Source organism: Cnephaeus nilssonii, assembly GCF_951640355.1.
Source record: "Cnephaeus nilssonii genome assembly, chromosome: 18".
In the NCBI taxonomy this organism is placed as follows: domain Eukaryota; kingdom Metazoa; phylum Chordata; class Mammalia; order Chiroptera; family Vespertilionidae; genus Cnephaeus; species Cnephaeus nilssonii.
The window spans coordinates 33,917,381-33,945,062 of NC_137089.1; the positions used below are offsets into that span (position 1 = coordinate 33,917,381).

The 27,682-nt window shown below is 37.4% G+C and overlaps 1 protein-coding gene across 1 annotated transcript in view; it reads left to right on the top strand.

Annotated features, from left to right (window-relative positions):
- The window catches only part of NKAIN3 (sodium/potassium transporting ATPase interacting 3), a gene marked incomplete at its 5' end in the record, with an annotated part of 430,497 nt that overhangs the window by 214,678 nt on the left and 188,137 nt on the right, over window positions 1-27,682 (top strand). Inside the window, 2 exons of the mRNA XM_079796055.1 lie at window positions 14,618-14,755; window positions 21,814-21,894. Of these exons, the coding sequence (XP_079652181.1) occupies window positions 14,618-14,755; window positions 21,814-21,894 (219 nt within the window). The remainder of the gene's footprint in view (window positions 1-14,617; window positions 14,756-21,813; window positions 21,895-27,682) is intronic.

Below are 27,682 nucleotides of genomic sequence, written 5' to 3' on the forward strand. Positions count from 1 at the left end.
CAGTTTTCAATAAATTATATATAAAAAGAAACCATCGTGAGTAATATTTTACTATCATTAAACATCATTCTTGCTTCCTTCCATGTACTTAATTATAAAGGCCCACTCTACCTAGACTCCCTTTAGAGAAATTAAAGACAGATTCTGAAACATGTAATTAATTAAAAGAGTAAATAAATTGTTATAGATTACTAGAGGCCCATTGCATGAAGATTCGTGCAATTGGCCTTCCTTCCCCTGGCTGCCGGCACTGGTTTTCCTCCAGCACCGGGGACCCAGGCCTTTGCTCCAGCCACAGCAGAGAAGCCAAGCCTCTTCAGTCTTCAGTCGTCTTCAGTTTTCAGTCTTCAGTCTTCAGTCTTGGCTCGGGCCGGAGCCTTCAGTCTTTGCTCTGCACCTGCGCATGCAAATTAACCCACCATCTTTGTTGGGTTAATTTGCATACTCACTCCTGATTGGTTGGTGGGTGTCATGGAGGTATGGTCAATTTGCATCTTTCTCTTTTATTAGTGTAGATGTTAATGCTTTCATTTTTCTTTAACCTTTTGCACTCGGATGTCGAGTGTGACTCAACATGGTTAGCATTGGTAGCAGCTCGTATGTCGAATTGTATTGAATGTATCAATAATTTGAAATACAAAAAAATCCAAATAAATAAGTTTGTATAAAAAGAAACTCCAGTTTTTTTATTCTACTGCCACGCTTTGTAAAATCTGGGGTATTTAAAAAATTAAATCCCGAGTAGAATAAAGGAATCGAGAAAAAAGCAAGTGAGTCCAAAGGGTTAAAATTTTATAGGATTCCTTAAAATTTGATAAAACTCACAGGGCCCTTAAAGAAGAGCTCTTGGCCTCTTCATTTTATTCTTTCCTCATCCAGACATTCAGCGACATGAGCAATAGGCTGATAGGAACTCCCCTGATAAAGTGAAGTGCAGTAAAACTCCCACGTCTTTCAATCTGATTGGATAGTCGTTTTCCCACTGCAACTGCTTTCCTTTGGGCTGCTTAGGTGATATGTTTTTCTAATTTAAAATTACCTCTTGTTTTCAACTTGTGTAAAATCTCATTTTGTCTTTCTTCCTACAACTTTTAAATTTGAAAATGATGTTATTAGGTAAAACCAGCTAGATAAGGCCAGCTTAACTGTTTTGCATTTTTACCTGAGAAGTAAAAATGTTCTGTTTAGAAATTTCACAATGTGAGTCCTTGTTTTTATCACATCTCTTTATAAATGGTTTTGATCAAGTCTTACTACATGTAAAATACCAAAGTAGTTGATGCAATTGGTCTTTCTATTGAGCTTCTTATGCCTTGATCCAAGACATAATTTATTTCTTCAATATATCACTATTGAATTCAGCATGTACTAAATATTCTGGTGCAACAGAAATATAATTGTTAGGAAATACAGAGGAAGGACCTTGTTGGATATTGTTTGAGCTACACTTCCATATCATAATCAGTTCTAATATTTCCTATGTTTTACTTCCTAAGTGTGACTTTCATTTGTCATTTATTTGAAGATTTATTCTGATTAACTTAATATTTATTACAATATAAAAGTATAGTGACAGTAGATCTCCATTGAAAATACTAGTAATACCAGTTCATAATTTTTCCAGACTGTTTACAAAATGAATCCAGAAATCTCTTGATGGAGCGTTCAAGGATTTCTTTAGCAACCTGTCATAATGCAATGCCTGCAAACTCTTGGTTGAACCATAAAGATGAAAGAAAGTCCAATCATGATAAGCAGTTCATTCACATTTCCAGTTGTTGTGAATGTCACTATTCGATGACTGAAGGAGCACTTGGTTCTCATTAAACTCTATCCTGCGTGACACTGTGCGGAGCGAAAGAGAAAGAACTGTGCTGCTCCTTGAGCTTGATGCCAGCTCCCCTGCTTCTCTTTTGTCTGGTCTGAAACTTTGAAATCTCAGTTAATGCTGCCTCCAACTATGTACAGTTTCAGTTGCCAGCCAAGTCTTAGCTTTCACAAAAGAACTGCTGGAGAAGTTCTGGCCCTGAGACAGCTACTGGGATAAAAGGCTCCTTTCACTAAAAAAATTCCACCTCTTCCCTCTGCGTGGTATGCCCTAAAATGTAGCAACACAGCTACTGGAAGCAAAGGTAGAAAGAGAAAATGGATAGATTCGTGGTCAGAAGTACGAGGTTACATAAAGTTGGCCATACAATTGCAGTCACACTGGTAAATCAATATGCGTTGCCATGGAGAAATGGCTAAAAGAGGAAAAGCAGATGGTGGTATTTGTGTGGGACACAAAGAAATAAAAGCCCCAAATCACCTTCCATGTAAAGCAGTGGTTCTCAACCTTTCTAATGTCGTGACCCTTTAATACAGTTCCTCATGTTGTGGTGACCCCCAACCATAAAATTATTTCCGTTGCTACTTCATAACTGTAATTTTGCTGCTGTTATGAATCGTAATGTAAATATTGTTAGGAAATACAGAGGAAGGACCTTGTTGGATATTGTTTGAGCTACACTTTCATATCACAATCAGTTCTAATATTTCCTATGTTTTACTTCCTAAGTGTGGCTTCCATTTGTCATTTATTTGAAGATTTATTCTGATTAACTTAATATTTATTCTGATTAACTTAGGCTCTACAGCAGCAGTTCTCAACCTGTGGGTCGTGACCCACAGGTTGAGAACCGCTAGCAGGGTCGCCTAAGACCATCTGAAAACACAGATATTTACATTACGATTCATTAACAGTAGCAAAACTGCAGTTATAAAGTAGCAACGAAAATAATTTTATGGTCGGGAGTCACCACAACATGTGGAACTGTATTAAAGGGTCGCGGCATTAGGAAGGTTGAGAACCACTGATGTAAAGGTTATGCAGAATTTGACAATTTAGGAAAGAATGTTATGTCTACACTTAGAAGGCTTATATGACCACTTTTACCACATTAATGCAGAAATATACCATTAAATTATCACTCTAATCATTTACCGAATTCCCAGGTCAGGAGTTCTCTCTCCCACTTCACTTGTCAAACCATTTCTCTTATTTCATTCTACTTGTGTAAATACCCTTTTCTTTCCTTTGTTTTGTTTTTTATTTTCTTTATTGATTAAGGTATTACATATGTGTCCTTATCCCCTTTTTGCCCCCCACCCCTGCCCCCACTCATGCCCTCACCCCCCTGGTGTCTGTGTCCATTGGTTATGCTTATATACATGCATACAAGTCCTTTGGTTGATCTCTACCCCTTACCTCCACCCTCCCCTACCTTCCATCTGAGGTTTGACAGTCTGATCGATGCTTCTCTGTCTCTGGATCTGTTTTTGTTTATCAGTTTATGTTGTTCATTATATTCTATAAATGAGTGAGAGCATGTGATATTTATCTTTCTCTGACTGACTTATTTCGCTTAGCATAATGCTCTCCAGGTCCATCCATGCTGTTGCAAATGGTAGGAGTTCCTTCCTTTTTACAGCAGCATAGTATTTCATTGTGCAGATGTACCACAGTTTTCTGATCCAGTCATCTGCTGATAGGCAATTAGGCTGTTTACAAATCTTAGCTATTGTAAATTGTGCTGCTATGAACATGGGGGTGCATATATCCTTTCTGATTGGTGTTTCTAGTTTCTTGGGATATATTCCTAGAATTGGGATCACTGGATCAAATGGGAGTTCCATTTTTAGTTTTTTGAGGAAACTCCATACTGTGCTCCACAGTGGCTGCACCAGTCTGCATTCCCACCAGCAGTGCACGAGGGTTCCTTTTTCTCCACATCCTCTCCAGCACTTGTCATTTGTTGATTTGTTAATTTTCTTTACTAAACTATCATGATTTAGAGCTGAATTGCCCATCAAATATTATGATAGAATACATATATATCTTATATATCGTATAAGAAGAGTAAATGTTTTTTGACAAATATTTAATATACAGTCACAATGTGCAAAACACTTCTATATTCCTTGTATGTATGCTACCTGATTAAAATGTAAGCTGACCTAGGTCCTGGATTATTAAAACATTATCTTATGTCACAAACAGTTTTGCCCTTTAATGTTTACGTGATAAGAATTGAACATGCAGTATTTTTGCTATTTAACACAATCTGTTCCATGAGGTTCTAAAAATGCATAGCTTAATTGGGAAAAATCAGATTTTAACCACTAGAGTCTTCTTGTGTTTGTTTTATATATTAAGGCCATCGTTTGCAGGTGTACGTAGCAGGGGAAATACAAAAACATTTTCTAGCCCATCATCCTGCAGATGAAAGCCTTCTCTGTATTCTGTTGAATTTATTCCTATAAATTGTTGAATGTATTTCTAGAGCCACATTTAAGGAAGTAAATTTAAAAAATGAGGCACAAATGAGAAGATGTCCATAAAAGCACTTTATAAACTGTACATAAGTTTTCATGAAATATTTAAGCATTTAGGAGTTTCTAAACCTTGCACATTTATAATCTAAAAGCCTGGAAACTAAGAGGCTGATAGAGCTTCATTGGTCCTTTGAGAAATAGGTCAGTGTCCAAAAAGTATGAGCATGATTTAAAAGTGGTTAATTCAGTTTGTTCCCTGAGACCCTGATGATTAGAAACACTCATATCAAATTGATGAAGACCATTTCACCAAATTAAGTCAGATACCTGAAGAAGAAAATAAAGTGCAAGTTTACACTAGAAACACCTCAATTGTCTTCTAAGAATTCTGCTGGTCCTATGATCAGAGACATGTTCCAGTGTCAGTGGTTGGCTGCGTTACCAAGATCCTTCCCAGGATAGGGACAGCAACAGGCTACTCACGCAGCTGCTACATAGTGGACTTAGGGTAGCAAGAGAAAGGCATAAAGAACCATCAAAAGAAAAAAATAAGCTTTAACACCAGCCCAGCCGGCGTGCCTCAGTGGTTGAGTGTTGACCAGTGAACCAGGAGGTCATGGTTTGATTCCCGGTCAGGGCACATGCTCGATCCCCAGGGTGGGGTGTGTAGGAGGCAGCCGATCAATGATTCTCTCTCATCATTGATGTTTCTATCTGTCTCTCCTCCCTTCTTCTCTGAAATAAATAAAAATATATATTAAAAAAAGAAAAATAACCTTCAACAACATCAACTGTTTATTACTTAAGTGTGTATTGTAAATTCTGATTTTCATAGAACAGCTTCTCTCTAGCATGAATATTTTGACATGTCAAGTTTTTGGTCTATATTATTTTCTAAAGAAGAAGCATTTCATTTCTTTCTCAAATGAAAAAAAAAATATATAGTTCTTGCTGAATATGTATACTTTAAAGGGATTCTTTAAAGAAGGAATTCTTGCAGGTGGTCTCAACAACAAATAAAAAATAAAGAAATGTTTGGTCCATAACTCTCTCTTCCGTCTTCTCATGCTGGGTTGCTATTAATTCAAACCTCCATGGGAGTCTTAAATGCCACGGCAGGCATGTTCCCGCCAGCTGTTTGTGGAATTGTATAGGTCACCCTGCCTAGGGGTTCAACTTTAGTGTTCTTGGATCCCATATGGCTCCACTGGAGGATTGAAATTCAATCTTCAATCACTGTTCTGTAACAAATTGCTACTTTGGGCTTTTGCGAATATAGTTGCCTTATTCCTGGCTTGAGCTATTCCAGGAGGGGAGGTACATTTTTTAAGGTTGCCTTCTGCTTGGCAAAGTTGGAGAAGTTGGGTTGTGGGTTAATTTCTGGCAGGGGAAGGAGACTTAGGAGGTAAATCCTATGATGAAACCACTCTGTTTAGAGTCCAAGGGGCATCCTCAAACAAATATTAACAGATTATTTTTTCTGCCTAATTTTGTGAAATTCTTCCCCAGAGTAATATTGATTTAGTATGAAAGAAAGAATGAAAGTATTCACCTCCTTGTTTCTTCATAGCCTGGCCTTTTTAATGTCAGCATGGGCATCTGCAATGCTGGAAAACAAGTATGAAAACCCCCTCTTGACAAGACCTGTTGGTAAATTCTAAGTTTCTTTAAAAAAAAATGTGTCCTGCCAAAGGAGATATTCTTAAAGTTTACTTAATTATGAGAAACTAATTCCCCCTAATTAAACCCCACAGCTTGAAACTTTGCCTATTGAGTTAAGCTGAGTTGATATGAGAAGAGTAATGATTAAAATAATCCCTTACAGTGAGTAAACTAAACTTTATTTTCAGTCAGCTTTAGGTTTCCCAACAGCATGTTTTGTGCCCAGTTCTTACCTATTATTTCAATTATTCTCATTATATTTGGCTTAACCTAAATTGAAAAGCACTTGACATTTTGTGCACGTATTAGCAGACAGAGAGGAGAGGGTCTCCTTACTTGTGTTGAGCTCTACAGGGAAGTTCACAGCTCCTTGCTTTGAGGCATTATCAAGGTGCAGAGTCCACTGGTGTCCAGACGAGGTTTTATTATTTTTAAGGAAGGGAAAGCCCATAATTGGAATATAGTATCTGATGCTGTGTCAGATCTTCTATAAGGAATTCAACAAATTAGCTTCAAACCTCAATTTCAACAATTGTAACAGCATCAGCCCAGCGAGTTTTCTTTGGTCAGAGGGAAATGTTAAGCCGAAATGACCTGGTTTATCATTCACTTCTCACATAGATTTTGGTTCTTGAATATTTCCACCCAGTCCCTTTTCTGATTCTCTTAGAGACTATCTTAGATCAGGTTTCATCCTGTCACCTGATGATTGCAGCAGCTTCCACCACATGCCCCACAGCCTTACCTCCCTACTCCCGTGTCAGAGCACAGCTGCTCTGAGTCTGCATATTCTTCTGAATCCTGTTCCACTAACCCAACTGTGCGGGCCGAGCCCCTCTGCCAGGGGCTGGACCTTCTTGGATGCCGGGTGGTAGAGGGAGAAGCCATGAGAAGTTGTGGGTGTATAAGAATGAGTCTTCATTGTAGGAGCCAGTGGCCATTGCTAACAAGGAGCCATCAAACAGTTCTTCAAAGCAAAATCCCATACAGACAGCCACACACCGGCTGGTTAACATATACATCTTTCCCAAAAGGCAGCAGCAGCCTCTATACCTACAGCTACTAGTATTATTGGAGCAGCTGTGTGCTGCCTCTAGACCCACTGCCTCACATAGCAGCGGCACCTGAGCTCTCTAACCTCAATAGTCTCAGTAGCCTCTTCAGCCTCTCTCTCTAGGACACTGGCTGGTCAGTAACATGAGTTATACTACGTAGACAAAAGAAGCTTTCTGCCAAATAGTACCATCACATTTTGGCTACAAAAAGACACACATGCGCAGTGTACCGTGAGATTGCTACAGCCTTGCTCTTGCACCTGCGTATAGTCCTTGGACACCCTGATTAAGATTCCCATGCTCAGAGTGACCTTGGCTATCTGGCGTACTGTAAATAGGGCCTTTCACATTCTAATTAGCCTTGAGCATTCAGTGACTCTGGTATGGTTCCCACATCCTGTTACAAAACCAGATCAAAACACTCCCAAGCCTGGACAGAGGGGTTGTCTAAATCCTAAAGCATGATGCTGTTTATGAAATTTCTTATGCACGAGATAAAGTTTTAATGGCTTTCCAGCACCTGTGTGGTAAATCCCACACCGTTGAGCGAGGCACACCTTGCTCTTCTCCCTGATGAGGCACTTCCCATAGCAAGTGCTCTACACCAGTGTTTTGCAAACTATAATTCTTGACTTGCTGGTAGGTTGGAAATGAATTTAGTTGATCTAGGCTAGCACTGTTAATGAAAGAGACTAGACTGTGGCACACATAATGAGATTAACCATTATCTGCAAGCTTTCTGTTATATAAGTTGATGAAGAAACTGAAGCTTGACTACCATAGCACAGCTGGTTACTTTCTGAAAGGTACAGCTTGCCTCTTCTGAAGGACAGGGGAAGGGCTTGCCTCACTTAGAAATGGGTGGGGTAGGAGGAAAGAGGACTAAATCGTGCAACACCCCTCTATTCTTTTTGTATTTTCTCTCTCTTGTGAGAAAGCTCATTTCAGAATTTAACTTCATTAACTAATGCCTGTTTTATTGCCTGACTTCAGAGTAGAAGAAATAATAGAGGATCAGGACATAAAGACGCTCTGATGCTACTTAGCTGATTGTTTTGAGTTTTCTTTATTTATCCAATAGGAGTAGTAATATTTACCCTATTTTGTTAGCATCATATTAGATTAATAGATATGGAGAAATTAAAGTGTTAAATAATGTCATAGCCATAGTATTACTATCCATTCTGGCTTTAGAGCACTTTTTAAGTACATTTTCTTATTCTCTGACATATTGAGAAGTTGGTGAAAGAATTGTCACTCTATCCGTTGATGTACTAACCTTTTGCACTCGGATGTCGAGTGTGACCGTTATTGAATGTATCAATAATTTGAAATATTAAAAAATCCAAATAAATAAGTTTGTATGAAAAGAAACTCCAGTTTTTTATTCTACTGCCGCGCTTTGTAAAATCTGGGGTATTTAAAAAATTAAATCCCGAGTAGAATAAAGGAATCGAGAAAAAAGCAAGCGAGTGCAAAGGGCTAAGTCAGTGCACAAAATGTGCTGAAGAACTTCCCTTGGTGAGTTTGTGGTCCATAAACGCCCTTCACATGCAGTCTTTTAGTTCATCACCCTACATAAATCTGTCCATTTGCAGTGTAATATCTGTTCATTTTTTAACAGGAAACTTTCCTTGATATATAACCCACTACCTTATTTCTTCAAAAAATAGATGTGCAGCTCAACATGTAGCTGTTTTCTGATGTTCAATATTGTTTACGTGACTGAGGAACTTGCACCTTCCTTATTGAATTGGAAGATAGGGAATGCCCTGCAACCTCCTTGAGATACAGGGACTCAAAATGTATAGACAGAATTCAGGAAGCCTTTTCTGATGTTCTGGAGACAGTTGTTTCACATAGGAAAGCTAAGTCAAGGAACAACTTAGACAATCACGCTTGGTATTAAAAATAATATTCTTCCCCTGAGCCCTCATGGTTCCCTCCAGATGCATATGCACTGCTGGTCGTTCAGGCCACTGGAGATGGTACTAAACACCCAGCAACAGAAAAAGGAGGTATAGTAAACTGATTTGATTTTATTCATTTCACTAAATGATCCATTTCTGATTTCACTGCAGTAGCCTTTGTCATCTAACCCCTACTGAAAATAATACAAAACCATGCAGAGACTGTGTTTTACAAAGACACTATTACTGTCATCATTGGATGAATAAAATCATGAGCACACCATATCTGGAATTCCCAGATCCATCGGAGCCTGTGTACATCCTAATACCTGGTCACCTGTCTATGGACACATAGCAACTGCTCCAAAATAGCACTTGTTTTAAGAGAGAGGAAAATTGCCAGGTTATTAGGACTTTAAAGCACATCTCTATGAAGTAGGATAATGGCCCTTTTTTATCAGAGCCATGGAAAATATTCACAAGTTACAGCTTCAAACATAAGATGATAATTTGGCCTGGGCCAGATCTGTGAACCCAGAAGTTGGACACCATCAACCTTAAGCATGAAAAGTCTGTTGGGAGTTGTGAGCTCTGAGATTTTAGAGCAAAGAAATCGTGGATGATGGCGGAGGACCTAAAGGCTACGTGGACTGTCCAGATATGAAGAAACCTACTTAGTAACCCAAAACTTTCTTGAAATGACCCAGGATACATCAATTTAGCTAATTGGAATGTTAATTAGAGCTTATACATTTCCACTTTAAGGGACGATTTGAATCTTCATGGTTATAAAATACTTACCTCATGAATTCCCAGACTACAGGCTATACAGACAAAAGCATCAGTCATACAATATGCTTTCATTTCATAGTCTTTTAAGAAAATAGCATTTGATCAAGTGCTTCCTTATGATTGTGCCAATGTGAGTAACCCTGTTTTAATCTTTTCTACTGTCTCTGCCTCTAATGAGCAGGGGGAAAGTGCAAGAATGAGAGTAAAAGGCAGGTCATCTTAGTGGGCAGTTGAATCTCCCAGGGTATTCACTCCTTAAGAATGAGCATTCTTACCCAGTTTCTGTTTATTATGTAGATCCAGCCTAGGCAAATGCCCAGGAAAATGTTTGGTCACCTGGAGTTTAACAGCTCTTATTTTCAGTTAACTACATGCAAATTAATTCTCACAATTAATGATAACTATAAGCAAGTATGCAAAATACCTTGAAGCATTAAGCATAATATATGAAACAGTAAGAAACTACTGTATTTTGAAGGTGCTTCTATTTGTCCGTGTCTGCATTCCTTGGGCATAAAATAGGGAAGCAGGGACACTTCCTGAGCTATCGGGAGTCTGTGTGGTTAATGTGGGATGTGGTTAAGATTCATAGATGTAGAGGAAATATTTTCACCTTGGACCCTGATAAGAAGATGCTTGGCCCTGTAGGAAGAATTGTTAAAACTCACTCTTTCCCCCCTTGCCATATAGCCACAGAATTTAGGCACAGAGCATTCAGCCTCTCCCAACCTGTGTTAGGTATACTTTATGTGGTCAAATGATACTTTCCTCTTTGTTCCATAACCTTAATGAAGGCTTCCATGCCTTCAACAGTTTGATTCTGAAAGCCGCAATTCAATAAGCATCATCCTATATAATAAAACCCTAATATGCAAATCGACTGAACGGAGGAACAACAGGCAGAACAACTGGTCGCTATGACACACACTGACCACCGGGGGGCAGATGCTCAACACAGGAGCTGCCCCCTGGTGGTCAGTCCGCTCCCCCAGGGGGAGCGCCGCTCAGCCAGAAGCTGGGCTCACAGCTGGGAAGTGCAGCAGTGGTGGTGGGAACCTTTCCTGCCTCCACTGTAGGCGGGCAATAAGGAGCGAGGGGTCCCAGACTGTGAGAGGGCGCAGACTGGGCTGAGGGAAGCCCCCCCGCCCAAGTGCACAAATTTTGTGCACCGGGCCTCTAGTTTACATTATAATAAGTGTGGTATATTTTTCATGCAGCCCCGAGTATGAGCTAGGATTACATTTCTCTCCTATTGTTCCAATGTCCCCACCACTCTGACACTTAGGGAGAATGTCGCAATGATTTCCTCATATTTACACCCCATTTTAATTTTCATGGTATCTTTGAAACATGCTTTCTTTGCATCGCTGATTTGTCTTTTGTTTTTGTCACTTCCTCCCTTTCTCCCTTCTTCCCTTCCATTTTCTTAGGATTCTGATTGCCTTTATTTTTGAACTTGTTAGGAAAAGAAACATGTTCTTATCGCTTCCCGGTTCTTACCTACTTACATTTCATTTAGAAATGACTCCATTGTCTTTTATGTCTTTGCTTCCTGTTTTAAAGTGGTGACTGGCTGGTTTTGCTTTCTCTGGGATGTCTTGGTACCTTCATATTTTCCTGAATTTTCTACTTTTATTTAAACATCAAGCTCTTCAAACGTCTCATTCATTTTCTCCTTTGCTATGGCATCTGTGCAGAAATCCTCTTTGAGCCCTCCATCCTTCTGCTTCCTTCAGACTGGTGGCTTTCTGTTTGTGCTATATTACACTTTAGATTGCTTCCTCTCGCTGCTCTCCTGGATTGGAACCACTGTTTTGTAGATGCCATATTCAGCGGTGTGCAGGTAAACATTTAACAATAGTCTCCCATAACAAATAAACAAAACCCTTATTTTTAGCCTTTCTCAGCATTCATAGTAAAAAGCCCCATAATGGCGAATGTCCAGTTCCCAACTTGAGGTCACTGACCTTGAAGTTGGGAAGAGAAGCATCTGATCCATGTTCCAGGCCTGTACTGGCAGTGTCAGCACCATCGATGAGGACTATTTTGACACAGAGATTTCTAAAAAATATTCATGCTTTTTCTGAGTTAACAAAGCAAACAGGATATCATTTCATTTAACTTGGTGGCTCTGGGCCATTATTATTAATGTCAAGCTCTGAGGCAAAAAGTGATGTCTTTCTAGAGTTATGATATTCAAAGAGAAGATAGTTGCCTATAAATGAAATACCTAAATAGCTTAACATGAAAATTAGATTAAACATTAAGTAGCCCTGACCGGGTGGCTCAGTTGGTTGGAGTGTCCTCCTGTACACCAAAAGGTTGTGGGTTCAATCCCTGGTCAGGGTGCATCAAGGAGGCAACCAATGGATGTTTCTTTCTCACATGGATGTTTCTTCGCTCTTTCTCTCTCCTTTCCTCTCTCTCTAAAAATCAATAAAAACATCCTCAGAGGAGGGTTAAAAAAGTAAGTAAAAATTGCAGTGGCACAATATTTTGTTTATTTTTGGCAGACTTTTTGTTGTTGTTAGTTAACTTTTTAAGATACAATACTCAAATCTAGTTAATGGTTTGTATAGTTTTATAGCTGAGTCTGGCCTGACCCTTGATATTATCCCCCTTTTGATTTTCTTAATAGCCTTGTGTTTGTGCCCTTATTTCAAGCCACCATAGTCCATTTTTAAGTGTTATCAGGGAACAAATATTAATAGAGATATAGTGTCTTTAATAAAGAATGAGTATTTTTCCAATAAGTGGTGTTAATTTGGCCTCTCTTTCATTATGCATGTTTCCTTTAACATCATAAAAGAGAATGCTATCCATGCATTTTCTGACAGGAAAAGAAAAAGGTTTTTTTTTTTTTTCTGTTTGAAAAGTTCACTTTAAAGGTTTTTGTGATGCACGACAGCTTAAAATGCGGTTGCTTTTCAAAATGAATTGCCTGCAGCTGCTCTTTTGGATTTCTTTATTTTTTCTCTGAACACATCCATCCTGTTTGGACATTAAAAAAAGAACAAAACTGCGTATTTACATCGCTGATGGGCCAATAAATAAAATACTGCATTTTTAAGGCAAGGTTCCTGGGAACTAATTAGAGTCACAAGCTGAGACAATCCAGGGATTGACAATACAGTGGATGCTGTTGCTTATCCTGCTGGTTATTTTGTTTAGCCATTTCTGTGCATCTTCCCATTTGTGAGTGCAGGGCATGATGACAAATCGCTTGAAGAGCAGGAAATATCCATGAAATGAATGTGGTTCTGGCTGGTTGTCTGTAAGCATTTGCTCTTTTCTCACCCACAGCTTACTGAAGGTGAATCTTAACCAAGGTAGATTCAGCTTACTGGACAGTGGACTTTTCTTTATGTCCAAGGTAGTTAAAGCTATTCAGGCACACACCTGCCACATAACTAGAAAAATACCTAGGGTGCCATTTTCACTTCAATCTGCAGTTTCTAGTGCCATAACTGTGGCTAATGGTTGGGTCATTTTATTAGAATTACTATTTTATCAAAGTCAAACTAGAAAAATGCTTAAAATGTGTGAGATTAATGTCCAAATACAGCAGGTGGAATTATAACATTTTTAGATATAGAATACAATAAATATCATGTGTACATGATAATGACATTGTTGGCATTCACAGGACTATACAAAATTCATCTCTGACATCATAAATGCTTTAAGTGTATCTTTTAAATACTTTAGAATTATTTAAAATGTAGTTGTGTATCATCTATAATAATAAAAGCATAGTATGCTAATTAGATTAGACATCCTTCCTGGATGAAGCTGGGGCTGCGAGGGAAGCCCAGGTCCCGGGTGCCCGCCAGTGGCTGGAGGGAAGCCCAGGTTTCCGGTGCTAGAGGGAAGCTGGTGCCGGCAGCCGGGGGAAGGAAGGCCTACTCTTGCACGAATTTCATGCATCAGGCCTCTAGTGCAAATATAATAAACGGTGGCATGTCTAAAATTGTTATGGCCCTATCATTTTTATTTCAAAAGAATTTTACCTAATCAAGGTGAATTTTCATGTAGTAGGTGTATGATCTCAATAAAATATGATTCGAAGGAACTTTTTAATTCTAGTTTTACATGAGGGCATTGAGCCCAGAGTAAGTAAACAAGTAAGCTTCATTGTGAAAAAGTGGTTAGTCATTAACATCAATGACAGTCTAATGAAAGAAAAAAAAAACCCAGAATATTTGATTATTTATGTTTCACAGAGGAAGGAAGGTATGGTAGGAGGGTTGTTTTTCCAAAACAATACTAGTTTTAGTATTGCCAGTCTGGAGTTATTGTTCCAAATATATTATAGTAAGCCAACCATTTTACTAAAACTAATGATAAATTGCTATCATAAAATATAGTGTCATAAAATATCTGTCTAGATTTTCTACTATAGAAAATGATTTAGGGAGGATAGCTCTCCAGATAGGTTTAAAATCCATTTATATTTGAAGTCATAATGCTCAAAGTTATCTTAGTATGTTTTCTGAGAAAAGCCATAAAAAACAGTGTATGAAATAGGTACCACAACTCTAGTGATAATGATGTCCATTAGTGTGATTGAAAAAGAATATGCAGACTTCTCTACCATGAAATAAAGATTAAAATGGTATGATTATGGCCCTGACCAGGTAGCTCAGTGGGTTGGAGCGTGGTTCTATCCACCAAAAAGTGTGCAGGTTCCATTCCTGGTCAGGGAACATTCTCAGGTTGCTGGTTTGATTCCTCATCGGGGTGCATATAAGAGGCAATTGATGTTTCTCTCTTTTCTCAAATCAGTTTGTTTGTTTTTAAAGTATCCTCAGGTGAGAATTTTTTAAAAAAAGGTATGATTGTGCTTGGGTTAAATGCTAATGGACTCTCTTTGCTTTGTTTTAGCTCTCCGCGTTAGAGAGGCAGATCTTTGATTTCCTTGGCTTCCAGTGGGCACCTATTCTTGGAAATTTTCTACATATAATAGTTGTCATATTGGGTTTGTTTGGAACCATTCAGTACAGACCTCGATATATCGTGGTGGTAAGTCTTATTTTTACCATGTCTCTTCGTATAAATACTACAAAATTTCTGTGAGAAGATGAATAAAATAATTTAAGTTGTTCCCTCCGCTACGAGGTGGCACTGCTGTTCTGGCTGTCACACACTGAATTCTGTTGAGACGATTATCTGTGGAAAGGAGGCAGTGAATGTTTACAATGGAGCAAAGCAACATGACTGTAAATGTGAGACTCACAGTGTAACTAAATTCAAGTATCACAAGGAATTTTTTTAAATCTAAAATTGGGTTTGGGTAAAATAAGAGGTCTGTGGAGGTCTTGATGTCATTATAAGATGTAAATATACACTAACTGTCATCTAAATTGACATGTGTCACCCTATAAAGCTACCCTACCTAGCCATAACTGTTTGCCAACTGTAAATGATAACATAATATAATTTTAATTGATTTAGGCCATTAAAATGCACGTACTAAAGGCCATTTAGTACTCACCTCTAATGTATTTTATATGGTATATTATTGACCATTTCTCCATTTGCTTAAGATAAATGTGGAACATGAATCCATACTCCAAACTATGCCAAACAGGGTCAGCATACCCTCTATCATAGTACAATTTAACAAGGTGTATGTTGTAGTCCACAATAAAATGGAAGTTATTCACAGTAGTTATGAATAACTTTATAGTTTTCTATAAAAAGAAGGTAATATTTTAGGCTACAGATGTAAGAAGGTTGTAAGAAATAACAAGCATAGATAAGTAATTGTAAATAGAAGTGGCATACTCTAAAATGCTTATTGAGCCTGAATTAATAGACCTTATTCAGTAGAATTACTAAATATTTTTTGTAACTTAGTAACATTACCTCAGTAGAAGAAACCTTAGACTTAAAAATATGTCATCTTTCAATCTTGGTATAATCCAGTCATATCTATAGAAAAGAATGAAGTCATAAAATTTTCTGTAAATGCATTAATTCTCTACTTTGAATTTCAAAATTGGATTTTTGGTGTTTTTCATCATATCACAGAGGTGAAGGTCAGGGACTCACAGACAGACTCTGCCCTCAAAATGACTGCCCTGGGGTGCAAGGCATGATTGAAGTCACTCAGCTGGTTGTGGGGGCTACAGAGTTCCTGCTTCAGATTTCTCTGGGAGCGGGCCTCTGCTGAGCCATGGTGTAATGTACTAGAAAGCTGTTCCGTGGAGTTGGATTTGCAGTATAAGATGCTTTCATTTGCATAATATCCAACGATTATTGGATTTAATGTTCGAGTTTGTTGCTATGAACACAGAGCACCTTTACTCGTTAGGAACTTCTTATTTTATGATGTTGATGGTCTGTTGAAGCACATGTCAGATGGCTAGAAAACCAGTGGTTTCCATGGAATAAAGTTGTTGGTGTACATCAGTGACATTAACTGGCCTATTGCTTTCACCCGCTAACCATTAGTTCTACACACTCTTCACATAGCCACTGTGTTAGTTGAGGCATCGGCCTTCTCTCTCCTGCATATGGACCCCTCCCTTGCTTTCAGCCCTCCTCCTTTCCAGTGTGTTCTCAGCACTTTTCCTGAAGCAGTTGCTTAAAAGCCTTCACCACCTCTCAATAGGATAAAATATAAGAACATTTCTGGCTGACCCACTTGACCAAACTCAGGTCTCACAGTCAGTTTTTCCTTCTTTCCTCTTCCTTCCTTCGTTCCTTCCTTCCCACTTTTCTCCCTCCCTTCTTCCCTTCTTTCTTTCTTAACTTCCCATTCAAACCTTATTTATTGGGTTTCTGCTGAGTGTTTGGCATTGTATGAGGTGTGGACTACATTGGTGAGCAAACACAGACACAACTATTCTCTGTTCTCCTGGATACTTACACTCTAGTGAGGGGAAGTGAGCCTTTATCAAGAAATCATCCACATACATGTTACATTAGAACTGTGACAAGGAACACCTGTACCATGAGATGCACACTGGGAACATCCATCTGACTCTGCAGAAGTAAATGCGGAGTGAGTGTGAGTTCACCAAGAAAGAAGGGACTGGAGGGGGTTCTGGGCAGGAATGACTACAGGGCACATAGTGGGACATCAATAGCACTAGTTCCCATTCACTCCTTAAGCCTTTATCGAGAACCTACTGTACTGTGATAGGTTGGACAAATAGAAAAGAGTGTAAATGACAGTGTCCCTGCTCTCCAGGAACTCATTAAATAAGCAGTGGGGAGGCACAGGTGCAGGGAGCTCTGGAGAATGAGAATGCAATGGGGCAGAGGCCGGGGCAGAGCATGAGCCAGCCTCAGAGGCATGAAAGAGCAGAGAGTCTGTGCACATCAGCGTCCTGGACCCCCCACTCCTGCCTGAGCTCCAGCCTCTCACTCATGAAGCCGTGCCTAGTGTTTGTGCCAGCTTTAGCAGCATGTTCTCCCTCGCATGCACACTTCTTTCCACACACTACTCGTGCCGGCCACACTGAATGATTTGTTTCCCTAAGACCATATGCTGTTATTTGCCTCTTCCATTTGCACACACCTGGAATGCCCTATGCTCCTTACCCACTTGGGAAGTGGGTAATAATCCTTCAACTGAATGTCATCTCTTAAGAGTCTGGCCTGACCACCCCATTTGAGACAAGTGCCACTTCCCCTCTGCTCTCTTAGATCCCGCAGGCTCTTTCTATCCTAGCACTCTACACCGTCCCCATCCTTGCCTCTGGCCTTCTCACCCCATCAACAGAGTTCTCCTGGCAGGCGGAACATGCCTATTCACTGCTGTATTCTAGGTCTACCAGGATGCTTAATACTTGATCGAACAAGTAACAAGTACATTAAAGGTTATTGGATGAAATTATTTTGCAGGATGAACTAGAAAATGATATCTAACTTCAGAACATGTCTGATTTCAACAAGAAAATCTCACCTTACTCCCTTGCTTAGCACATTCTCAACTTGAGGATTCACATGAAAAAATAATATATGCTACTCTGCCTGCACCTATGTTGAGCTGACTTACTCCTCAACTTGCCTTTTTCTAAGCATTATAATGCCTTGGGCTCCTGCCACTGTAATTAAGGCGGTCCACAGCAAAGACTATCAGAAAAATTCACCCAAATCACAAAATGAAAGAGCAGCAATTCCCCTTGGATACCATCACTTGCTGAAAAGGTAGAATTTGCTATTTATTTTTAGAACACAAAACAATGTTGTTATATGGTACTCCTTTACTGATTAAAATTTATTCTAGCTACAGTGCAAGGTAGGCTATCTACAGTAGGGAATACAAGTTTAGTTGAAGAGCTTGAATGCACCTTTTGTGTTTCTTTAGCTCAAGACAAAATGGAGCTGAGTGTGGGTTGTGAAATCCTATTTAGCAGTTTTAAAGTACTGTTCTAGAATCAGCTGTTTACCTCGCTTTACTCCTGTGTCACATATTTGGAAATCTTACTTATGAATTCGAATATGAGATTCTGCCCTAGAAATACTTGGATCATAATTCTGTTTGAAGGACGGCAAGTTGCTTTAATTTGAATTGTTATATAGGAAAAATTTACTATGTCATCATACATCTCCTTCCTGAGCTACTGCTCAACACGAGTTAAGAATGTTAGGTTTCCATTTAATTGGTGTCAGATTTAAATCCTCCTCCACCAATTATTGGCTGTGAAGACTTGGCCCATTTATTTGCTTTCTTTGTACTATAGTTTATTTGTAAAAACTTGACTCATAGTTGTTTGTAAGAATAATAATAATGTTTGTGACTTGCTTAGCATAACCCAACAGAGTAAGTGCTTAGTAAGTAATTGAGCTGTTCAATGTTTAATGTCTTCTTTTTTTTTCTAAGCTATTGTACATATTTTATCTAATTGATACACATATGAATGAATGAATGAATGGGCTTTCTGGTAATTGGAAAACAAACAAGCTCAGGAAGTAAAAATAAATCATCTTATAGACTAATTGCTCAATGAGGATGAAATAGAATGCAAGCCTTTTAAAGTTCATTTCAATTAAAAATATTGAAATATCCTCACAAAACTGGGAAATATTCACAGAGCACATAGGACACATGAAGTTTAGAAAATCTTTATAGTCTTTGTCTATGTAAATTAGGACTTAAAATATGTGTACTAAACTTAAGCAAAGTAGGATAAATAAGTAGGTAGATCAATGATAATTATACAGAGTGTTTTGTTTTTTTGTGTTTTGTTTTTGTTTTTTTTTTTTTACATTGGTAAGTTGTCTTCTGTATTGCAGGTGTACTAGTATCTAGATATATAAGCATGTAGGCAAGCTTCATGATAACCAAAGAGCATTTGTTAAAAACGGAGTCTTACCTCTTTGTCTGTTCTTCTTTGAATTGAATTATAAATAAAATAGTCCACATCAAAACGAAGACATATGTTGTCCTAACACTTCCTGCCTAAGTAAATATTTATGGATGTATTTGTATTGCTAGAGATGTCTTTCCCTTTATCTCCATGTAAAGACTTGTGTCTCAGGTGCACATTGAGATATGCAGTTTTCATATCATTACAATCCAGAATTCAAACATACAAACAATCTTTGTATCAGAAAAAAGAAACTTACATTATTGCTTTAAAAATGATGTTTATATCATACATGACACTTTAATCACAAAATACAAAAGAAACCATCTTTCCATAAACATTGCCAGTTACAGAGTATATACGAAGAAATACATTTTTGGTAAACTAGTAATTTGGTGAATTGGTCACTTGATAAATTGTAAAATTTGATAAAGGGTTAACTCTCAAACTAATCTATAGTCCTTTTCTTAAGATCTTTTATAATAAAGCCTATCCTGTAATCCTGACGCATCCCAGCTCCAGAGTTAAAACTGTTTGAGTTTCTATCTCAACAATAGCACTAAGTCGTCAAATTATTCCCTCACTTCCTTGGTTGTCGTGTGATGACTGACTGAATTAATCAATGTGAAGTGCTGAGCACAGTACCAGTAACACAGAAAGCTGCAGAGTACTCACTCTTGTTATTAAGAATTTAGCAGCTGAGAGTGGAGTCTACTCAGCCTGGGAATTTTCTCTCTGAAAGTTCAGAAGTGACCTCAGCAGTCCATCTGGTGAGGGGCCCCGATGCACTTCAATCACTACACTTGTGCTCTGATTTTTAAATAGATTTGTTCTATAATTCAGGTGTTATAACTGTTATGAGTAGATTGACTTTCCTAAAAGTATACTTACGAGTTGCGTTTGCAATCCTAAAAATTAAAAACCATATGGTTTTGCAATGAATCCCGTTCATTTCCTCCGTTAGTCTTGCTTCAGTTTATGTCCTTTCCTTAACCTTTATCACCAGCTTTTTTCTCATTACTGAGTGGTCTGCAGTCTCTCTCATTCTAATATACTCATAATTAGATTGATTTAGGATGAAAAATATCAGATACCAGATGTCATCTTATTAGCAACAGCTTTAAAATGTATTGCTGTTATTGTGACTTGGCCAGTTTGCAAAAAGTATACATTGCAGATGTAGTTTAGCTGTTTTCAATATTCTTAGGAATATTTTGTGATTCAAAAATGTATGTTTCAATGCATTTGGCCTATTTTTTAAAACTAAGTTCACTCATATTAAAAGTTATTACTAACAGAAGATATCAGCAGAGCATCAATGTACCTGCAAATACTAAAATCCTTAATATATTTTTAACTTACTTTAACTTTTTAATGTATTTTCCAGCTTTTCTAAATTTACAGTCATTTTGAAGTCTTAACTCATTATTATAATTGCATTATTTGTAAAAAAAACCAAATAAGCAAAACCTATTCTCAAAAAGAAAAAAAAGATAATGAGATATCTAATGTAACCAATTATAAGACTACCCAACTATATTGGATTATTTTGAAAGCCTTTTGAAAGTCATAAATAACAGAAAGACATAAAGTGTAAATTAAATTTTATAAATAACTAAAAGCTTCTGATAAGATTTCTGTAGGAACATGGCTATTTTATACAGGGTTTAAAATTTATATTATTTGACACAGAATAGACTAAGCTAATGAAAGGATTTCCATATTTATTTTAATTTGACAATAGCATGTGATGATTATAATCATTGATAGAAACCAATAATTTAATTACTATGCCTTTTTAAGAAATTAAGAATTCATAGATTTCTGTGGTAAAATAAAATGAATGAGCAAACCATTGTATCTGATCTCTTAATTGTGTTCCCAGGGCAAGCACCAATTCTCAGCCATCCAAGCTATTCTATATATCAGTTTTCTGGGCCTGAGTCTCTCCATCTACATAAGAAAATGACTGGATGAATTGAGCCCTTAGACCTCCTCCATTAATTCAGACTGATTAATACTCTTGAGGAAGGCATTTTCTAATACATACTACATTAACAAAACCAATTAATCAGTAAGGCTAGCATAGTTTGTTCAATGTCATTGGAAGGTATTTTTCCATTATGGAAATCTATTGTTCATTTGCTCATTTTAAATCCTATTTATTATTTCTGTGTTTTTAAAGATATTTTAGATGATCATGTAATTCTATGATTATATTAGAGGCACACATTTCACTCTTAATAAAGTAGTATAATAGATGATGGTTTGTTAATTTTACTCCACACATCTGTTTTCAGACATAATCCTCATTTAGGAAGACAGAAGTAATATTAGTCCATTTAGGAAGATGGACTAAAACATTCTAAAACTTGACAATTTAATATTATAGCTAAAAATTGGATAATTAGGTAGATAGCCACCAAAAATTCGTATAACTGCGTTCCCTGGAAAAGCTAATATTCAGAAAACAGAAATCAAGTCAGCGCTTGGATTTAACCTATATCTGCAAGCCAGCAATGCACTTTAAAAATAAATCTAGCTTTATTGGCATCTGCTGAAGGCAGTGGAAACTATTGGATTTTTAATTTCTACAGATCTTAGGGGACCTCATAAGGAGCACTCTTTTCTGAGCACACCCTGTTTCTTCCCAGAAGACTTAGGCTTATTGACATTTTGTTATTGATTGATTTAGTATACATGCCTTTCATCTCCATATTTTTCTTCTTTCTCCCCACCCTCCCCCTTTCTCTCTAGTATACAGTATGGACTGCCCTCTGGGTCACCTGGAATGTGTTCATTATCTGCTTTTATTTGGAAGTAGGTGGGCTCTCTAAGGTAAGTCTATCATGCTTTTAAAATACACTTAAAAAAGAGTACACTAATAAATAATTATGATGACTGTGTATTATTATATATGCATAGTAACCTAAGTAACATTACAAATGGAATACTAATAAAAAATGAGTTTGGATACCATTCAGGAAGAAATGATCTTGGGAGGGTTTCACGTAATGGAACTCCAAAGCAATGGCCTCGTGGCTTCGTTTGGTCAGCTGTAGTGGAACTCAGCTTCCAGTGAATCATGTCCACTTTAAAAAGGCCTAATGTACCATATGCTTTCACTCACATATGGAATTTAATGAACAAACTGAACTACCAAGCAAAATAGACACAGACTCATAGATAGAGAGTAGGCAGACAGCTCTGATGGAGGGGGAGGTGTGTTGGGGGTATGAAGGAATTGAGAAGAATAAGAGAGAACTAATGGACATGGAGTGTGGTGATCGGTGGAAGGGGGAGTGGGAAGGTGGAAGAGGGCATAGAAGGATAAATGGTGATGGGGAAAATAAAATAAGTGAAAAGACCGAATGTCACAATGACCACAGCACCAAATGTTAAGTGAAAAAAAATGGCTTCGAATATTCTTGTTTTAAACTGGGAAAATAAATAAGATGTTAATGTAACAAATATGAATAGCAAGGTTCTTTCTTTGCTTGAATACTAATCCTAAAAAGTAAAAAAAAAAAAAGTGTTTGACAAAGAATGAAATCCATAGATATTTAAGTGGAACATACATTTAACTAACAGTTAAGTACATCAGTGTGGTGATCCCTATTTTGAAATCCTGATCCGACAGAGGAGTTACCTTAATAAGCCATGATACAGATATTATTTCTACGTCTAGTATCAGCAGACCACATGATTTTCACATGACTCTGCACTGTCTTTCAACTGCCACCCAAATGCAAAGAAATCTTAGGTTAAGTTTCTAGGTGTGCTTCTTAAACATGTTTCTCACAAACCAGCACAATTTTCTCTTGTAGAAACTGTAGAGAAGAAACTCAACAGTATAATTACAAAAGAATAAGAAAGCTGTAATTATATTTTTTTAGATTTTTCACTGTCAACTGTATTTGTGCTAACATAGGCTATTGCTTTATGATAGTCTCAGATTTTCTAAGTACCATAAGGTTCATCCACTAGCATTCATGTTTTGATCTTAGGAAATCTGCCTTGACCAACACGGATGCCTTTAGAATCATTAGGCTCCGTTGAAGTCCGTATGGTAACAAAGAATTTTTGATTGAGCCAAGCAGCAAAAATCCCTAAAGGATTTTCTCCAGAACCTCCAAAGGTGGCTACCCTTTGTTCCACATTATCATAACTTTATAATTAGAACTTGTCATCATCTTCTCACATTGGCAAATGTACCAGGAATCAGAAATGGCATTTCTAATACTGAGTTCATACAAACTCTCTAATATCTCCCTTTAATATTTATGCTATTAATCACATTTCACCACTAATTTCTAAGACAGAAAACAAAACCACTTAAATCAGTGCCCAGTTATCTTCTGTAACATGCAGATTAGAAAGCAATTTTAAAATGCAAATCTTGTGAATAATATAATTAGGAATAATAAGTTAAGCATAGCATTTTTCAACACATAGCATTTTGTACCTTGTGATTTGAAGTCATTTTAAATCATAATTTTATTTCACTGGGTAACAATTCCCTTTTATTTTCTTCCATATAAACTGATTTGGAGTAACTTAGACAGAGGGATTTTATCCTGTGGAATTGGCATCATAGTGTGTTGAAAGAAGACTCAATTTCAAATTATAAGTCTTTTGTTTCAATCTTGTCTTTAGTACTTATTAACTATAGGCCCTTAGGCAAATCATTTAACCCCACTGAGTCTCTATGGAATATAAAAAACAGGAGCAGTTTTGCCAATTGGGATAGTAAATATGATTGTTGGGTTTTTAACATTGCTTTAAGGGTATCATATGTGGTAACTCAGGTAAGCTTCCAAGCAACCCTGTGAAGGAATAAAAATAATAATAATAATGCCATTCGTTTGCTCCACTGCTCCTCTCCTCTGCTCCAAGTTACTTTTATGGACTGTCTTTCTAATATCAATGTGCATATGAGGGTGTTTTTTTTCCCCTCTCATTTCTTTGGGTACAATGTTATAAAAAAATGGATATGTAGCCTTGGTTACTCATTTTATTATCCACTAAAATGCTGCTAAGCAGTCAGTCAGTTATTCTAGGTCATTTAAAGGATAGATAACTCCAAAAGGAGCATCCTAAAGATTTTCTGTTGGTTTCCTTCTATTTACCACCTCTAAGGCTGGTAGCATTTCCCTGGTTCACCAATGTAGCCTCAATTGCAATCTGTAGGAAATCTATTCTGGAAAATAGAGCAGAGCTAAGGACCCCAGACAAAACCAACCACCTCTGCCACCCACCCAGGTTGGGTTTTGTAAGACATTCCTTGTCCGTTTGTGCTGGTTTATATACTAACTCTCTAGAGTTCTCCATCTCCTGCTAGTTCATGAACACATTTCTTAGAATTACCCACTTGGATACATTAATAGAAGTCTCCTTCACTGACTGCTTATTTCACTTAGCATAATGCTCTCCAGTTCCATCCATGCTGTTGCAAATGGTAAGAATTCCTTCTTTTTTACAGCAGTGTAGTATTCCATTGTGTAAATGTGCCATAGTAAAAAAGAGAGAGAGAGAGAGAGAGAGAGAGAGAGAGAGAGAGAGAGAGAGAGAGAGAGAGAAGTCTCCTTATACCTTGATTATTGCCCAAAATATTTACTTTAAAATAGTGAATCTTTCTCCTAAAACTGGATTCAGGTTAGTTTCCACAACATCTCTATGCATCTGAATGATACTCCAATGGCAGGCACTACCAAACCATTCTTATTAACTGAAAGTATGCATCCTTATGGGCATGAACAAGCATACATCTGGCTTATTATAGGGATTCTTGATTGTAGCCTCCAGGTTTTCCCTTTGCTGTTATCTCATCTGCCAACCAGTTCCACCTCGTTTGTTTGTTACTGTGATCTTGAGGGTCCTGATTCATTTCCAGAACTTGAAGGAAATGAATGTATTGTTTAATGTACATGTATGGCGGGGTCAGGATGACTATGGGTAGGTAACTGAAGATTACTTCCATAATCTACCAGAGCCTCAGTTTTCTTTTCTGAAAAATGAGGCAAACCATAACATTGATTTTACTGAATTGTTTAAAGAATTCAATAATGCATATAAGTGACTTAGGGTCTTGGCATATTATGATGTTTCAGTAAATGGTGGTTTTTATCTTTGCCATTGGCATCATCATCATATTATTGTTGAAAAATTTAACAAACATCACAAGCTTCATCCTGAAAACCTTTGAGACATGTATCTATTAATAGGCAAGAGCTGTAAATGGGAATAATGTGGGGCTGAGAGACTTGTTTTAAAAAAGATGTAATAGTCCCTTGTGATGGGACCTCGGATCTGCATATTAACTTCACAGCTGTAACACTATTAATTAAACCCTTTCCTTCAACATGTACATAGCTGTTTTGAAAAACTTCTACATCTAGATTCCCCTCGTGTCAAGGGAACCGTATGCATCTTTAGAAGTCCCTAAGGCTGTTTTCCATGCCACACTTTAAGATCACCAAGGGCACAATTAATAAGTTATTGCTGCTCATTGGGAAGTTGTGAGAATTAGAATAATTATTTTTCTCCCTAGGAATACATTCAGAATGTAAATATATGAAAACCCACCTCACTTGCTACATTTAAAGATACAGAAAAATGTGATGTTCAGAACCCAAGTTGTACTTTTTTTTTTTAATTCTAAAAGACTTCAGCTGTCATCTTGGGGCATCTTTTTGATGACTCCAAATTGTAGGAACTTTAGGCTAATATTCCTTCTAATTGATTTTTCTGGAAAAGATGTGTGGAACTTACACATTAATGATCCTAGAGGATGTTCAGTGTGTCACATACACATAGACTTCAGAATGTGTATGGCTATACATGAGCATAACTTAGACATAAAAAGAATGTAAAGAAATTCTAGGAAGATTTATCTTATACTAACTGTGAGCTTTGATTAGAAGCCTTCTAGAAACTTCCAGGCAGGGGACGGAGGAGGGGATGGACTAGCCTTTACGGACTTCCCGTTCTAGGCAGGTGCTTTGCATTGCCTTCACACACACGGAAAACCGACCTGCATTTGTTTCTTTTTGTCATGTTTTAACGACTTCGTTTTTCTCATAGTGACCTGATTTGTGGGTGTTTTGATTCTTAAATAAGGTTAAACCATTTCTCCAAATGCCAATAATGGCACTTCTTTTGTTCTCTGGCTCAAATTGACCCCATGGTTCATGAGGGTCCTCTTCTCTTATGAGAATCTGTAGTTGAATATTTCACCTGCAGAGCCAGACAGGGTCATTGGGATCATTCTTTTTCAAGGTTCATTCTTATTACCTAGCCAGAATCGTTCCTCTGTTCTTACTGGGAAAATTGTCTTCCCTGATCAAGATTCATTTCCTTCAAGGTTGGATTCTTCCACTAACTTTAGCTTTGGGCAGGTCCTTTCAAGTACGAAACTTCCAGACCATCAATTCAGAGTTCTGTACAGGAGCAATTGCACAGGAAGCGGGACGCGCAGCTCCCCTGAGCCGGGTGCTATCCATCTATTATTTTTATAAACATCCTAAAAGTTTTGTGTCTCAAAGAATTCTTTTTCTGATGGCAGTTTCAAACCAAATCGATGATCTATAGTATACTTCTTTTCTTTATTTAAACAAATAAAACTTACTGCATCTAGTAATGACTTTTAAACTTACATTTATCTTTTCCTTTGCATGATTTCTTTCTATGTGATCATTTTTCAAAAGGAATCTTGAAAAGTGATGTTTACAGAGGGCTAAGCTAGCTACAAAGCATCTTTATTCAGGAATAACAAATTAGCAAATGATACAGAAAAGCGTCGTAGAAACCCAGGAAAACTGTACTTACTTTCAGCCCTGGCCTGTTGGTTCAGTTGGCTGGAGTGTCATCCCGTGCAGCAAAGGGTTGTGAGCTCGATTCTTGGTCAAGGTACATGCCTAGGTTGAGGGTTTGATCCCTGGTTGGGGGGAGTATGGGAGGCAACTGATTGATGTTTCTCTCTCTCATCGATATTTCTCTCTTTCTCCCTTTCTCTCTAAAATCAATTAAAAAACACATCCTCATGTGAGGATTTAGAAACAACAACAGCAATAAAAAACTATGCCTACTTTCAAAACTCCAAGAATGATATTCTATTTACTATATCATGAAGTAAATGGCATATCTATATCATGAACACTTTGGGAAATGCATAAACTCTTTCAGTTCGCTAGAATAACAAAATACTACAGATTCTGAACTATATTAGTCCAATTGATATAAGTCTGTGAAGCTACTGCATACATAAATTAAGCCATTCTAAGTAGACCATGACTGCTGAATTTCTATGTAAGCATTAATTTCAAGGAAATTTTGTTGTTTCAGAGAAACCACACTTTTATAGCTCATATTATAATTCTTTGCAATATTTTAAAAGATGATTTAAAGATGCTACTGCCGAATTTTTTATGCAGCCAGTTAACATCAGATCATTTTAGAACAACAATCAAATAGAACATGAGTAAATGCCTTTATGATTTTGGATTTTCTTGTTGGGATATTAATTTTTTTTTTGGAAGACACAATGTATCTGTTGTGACATGTCAATGAAGAGTCCAGTCCTGGTGATGAAGAATCTCAAGTCACATTTGCATTGGTTTTCCAATTA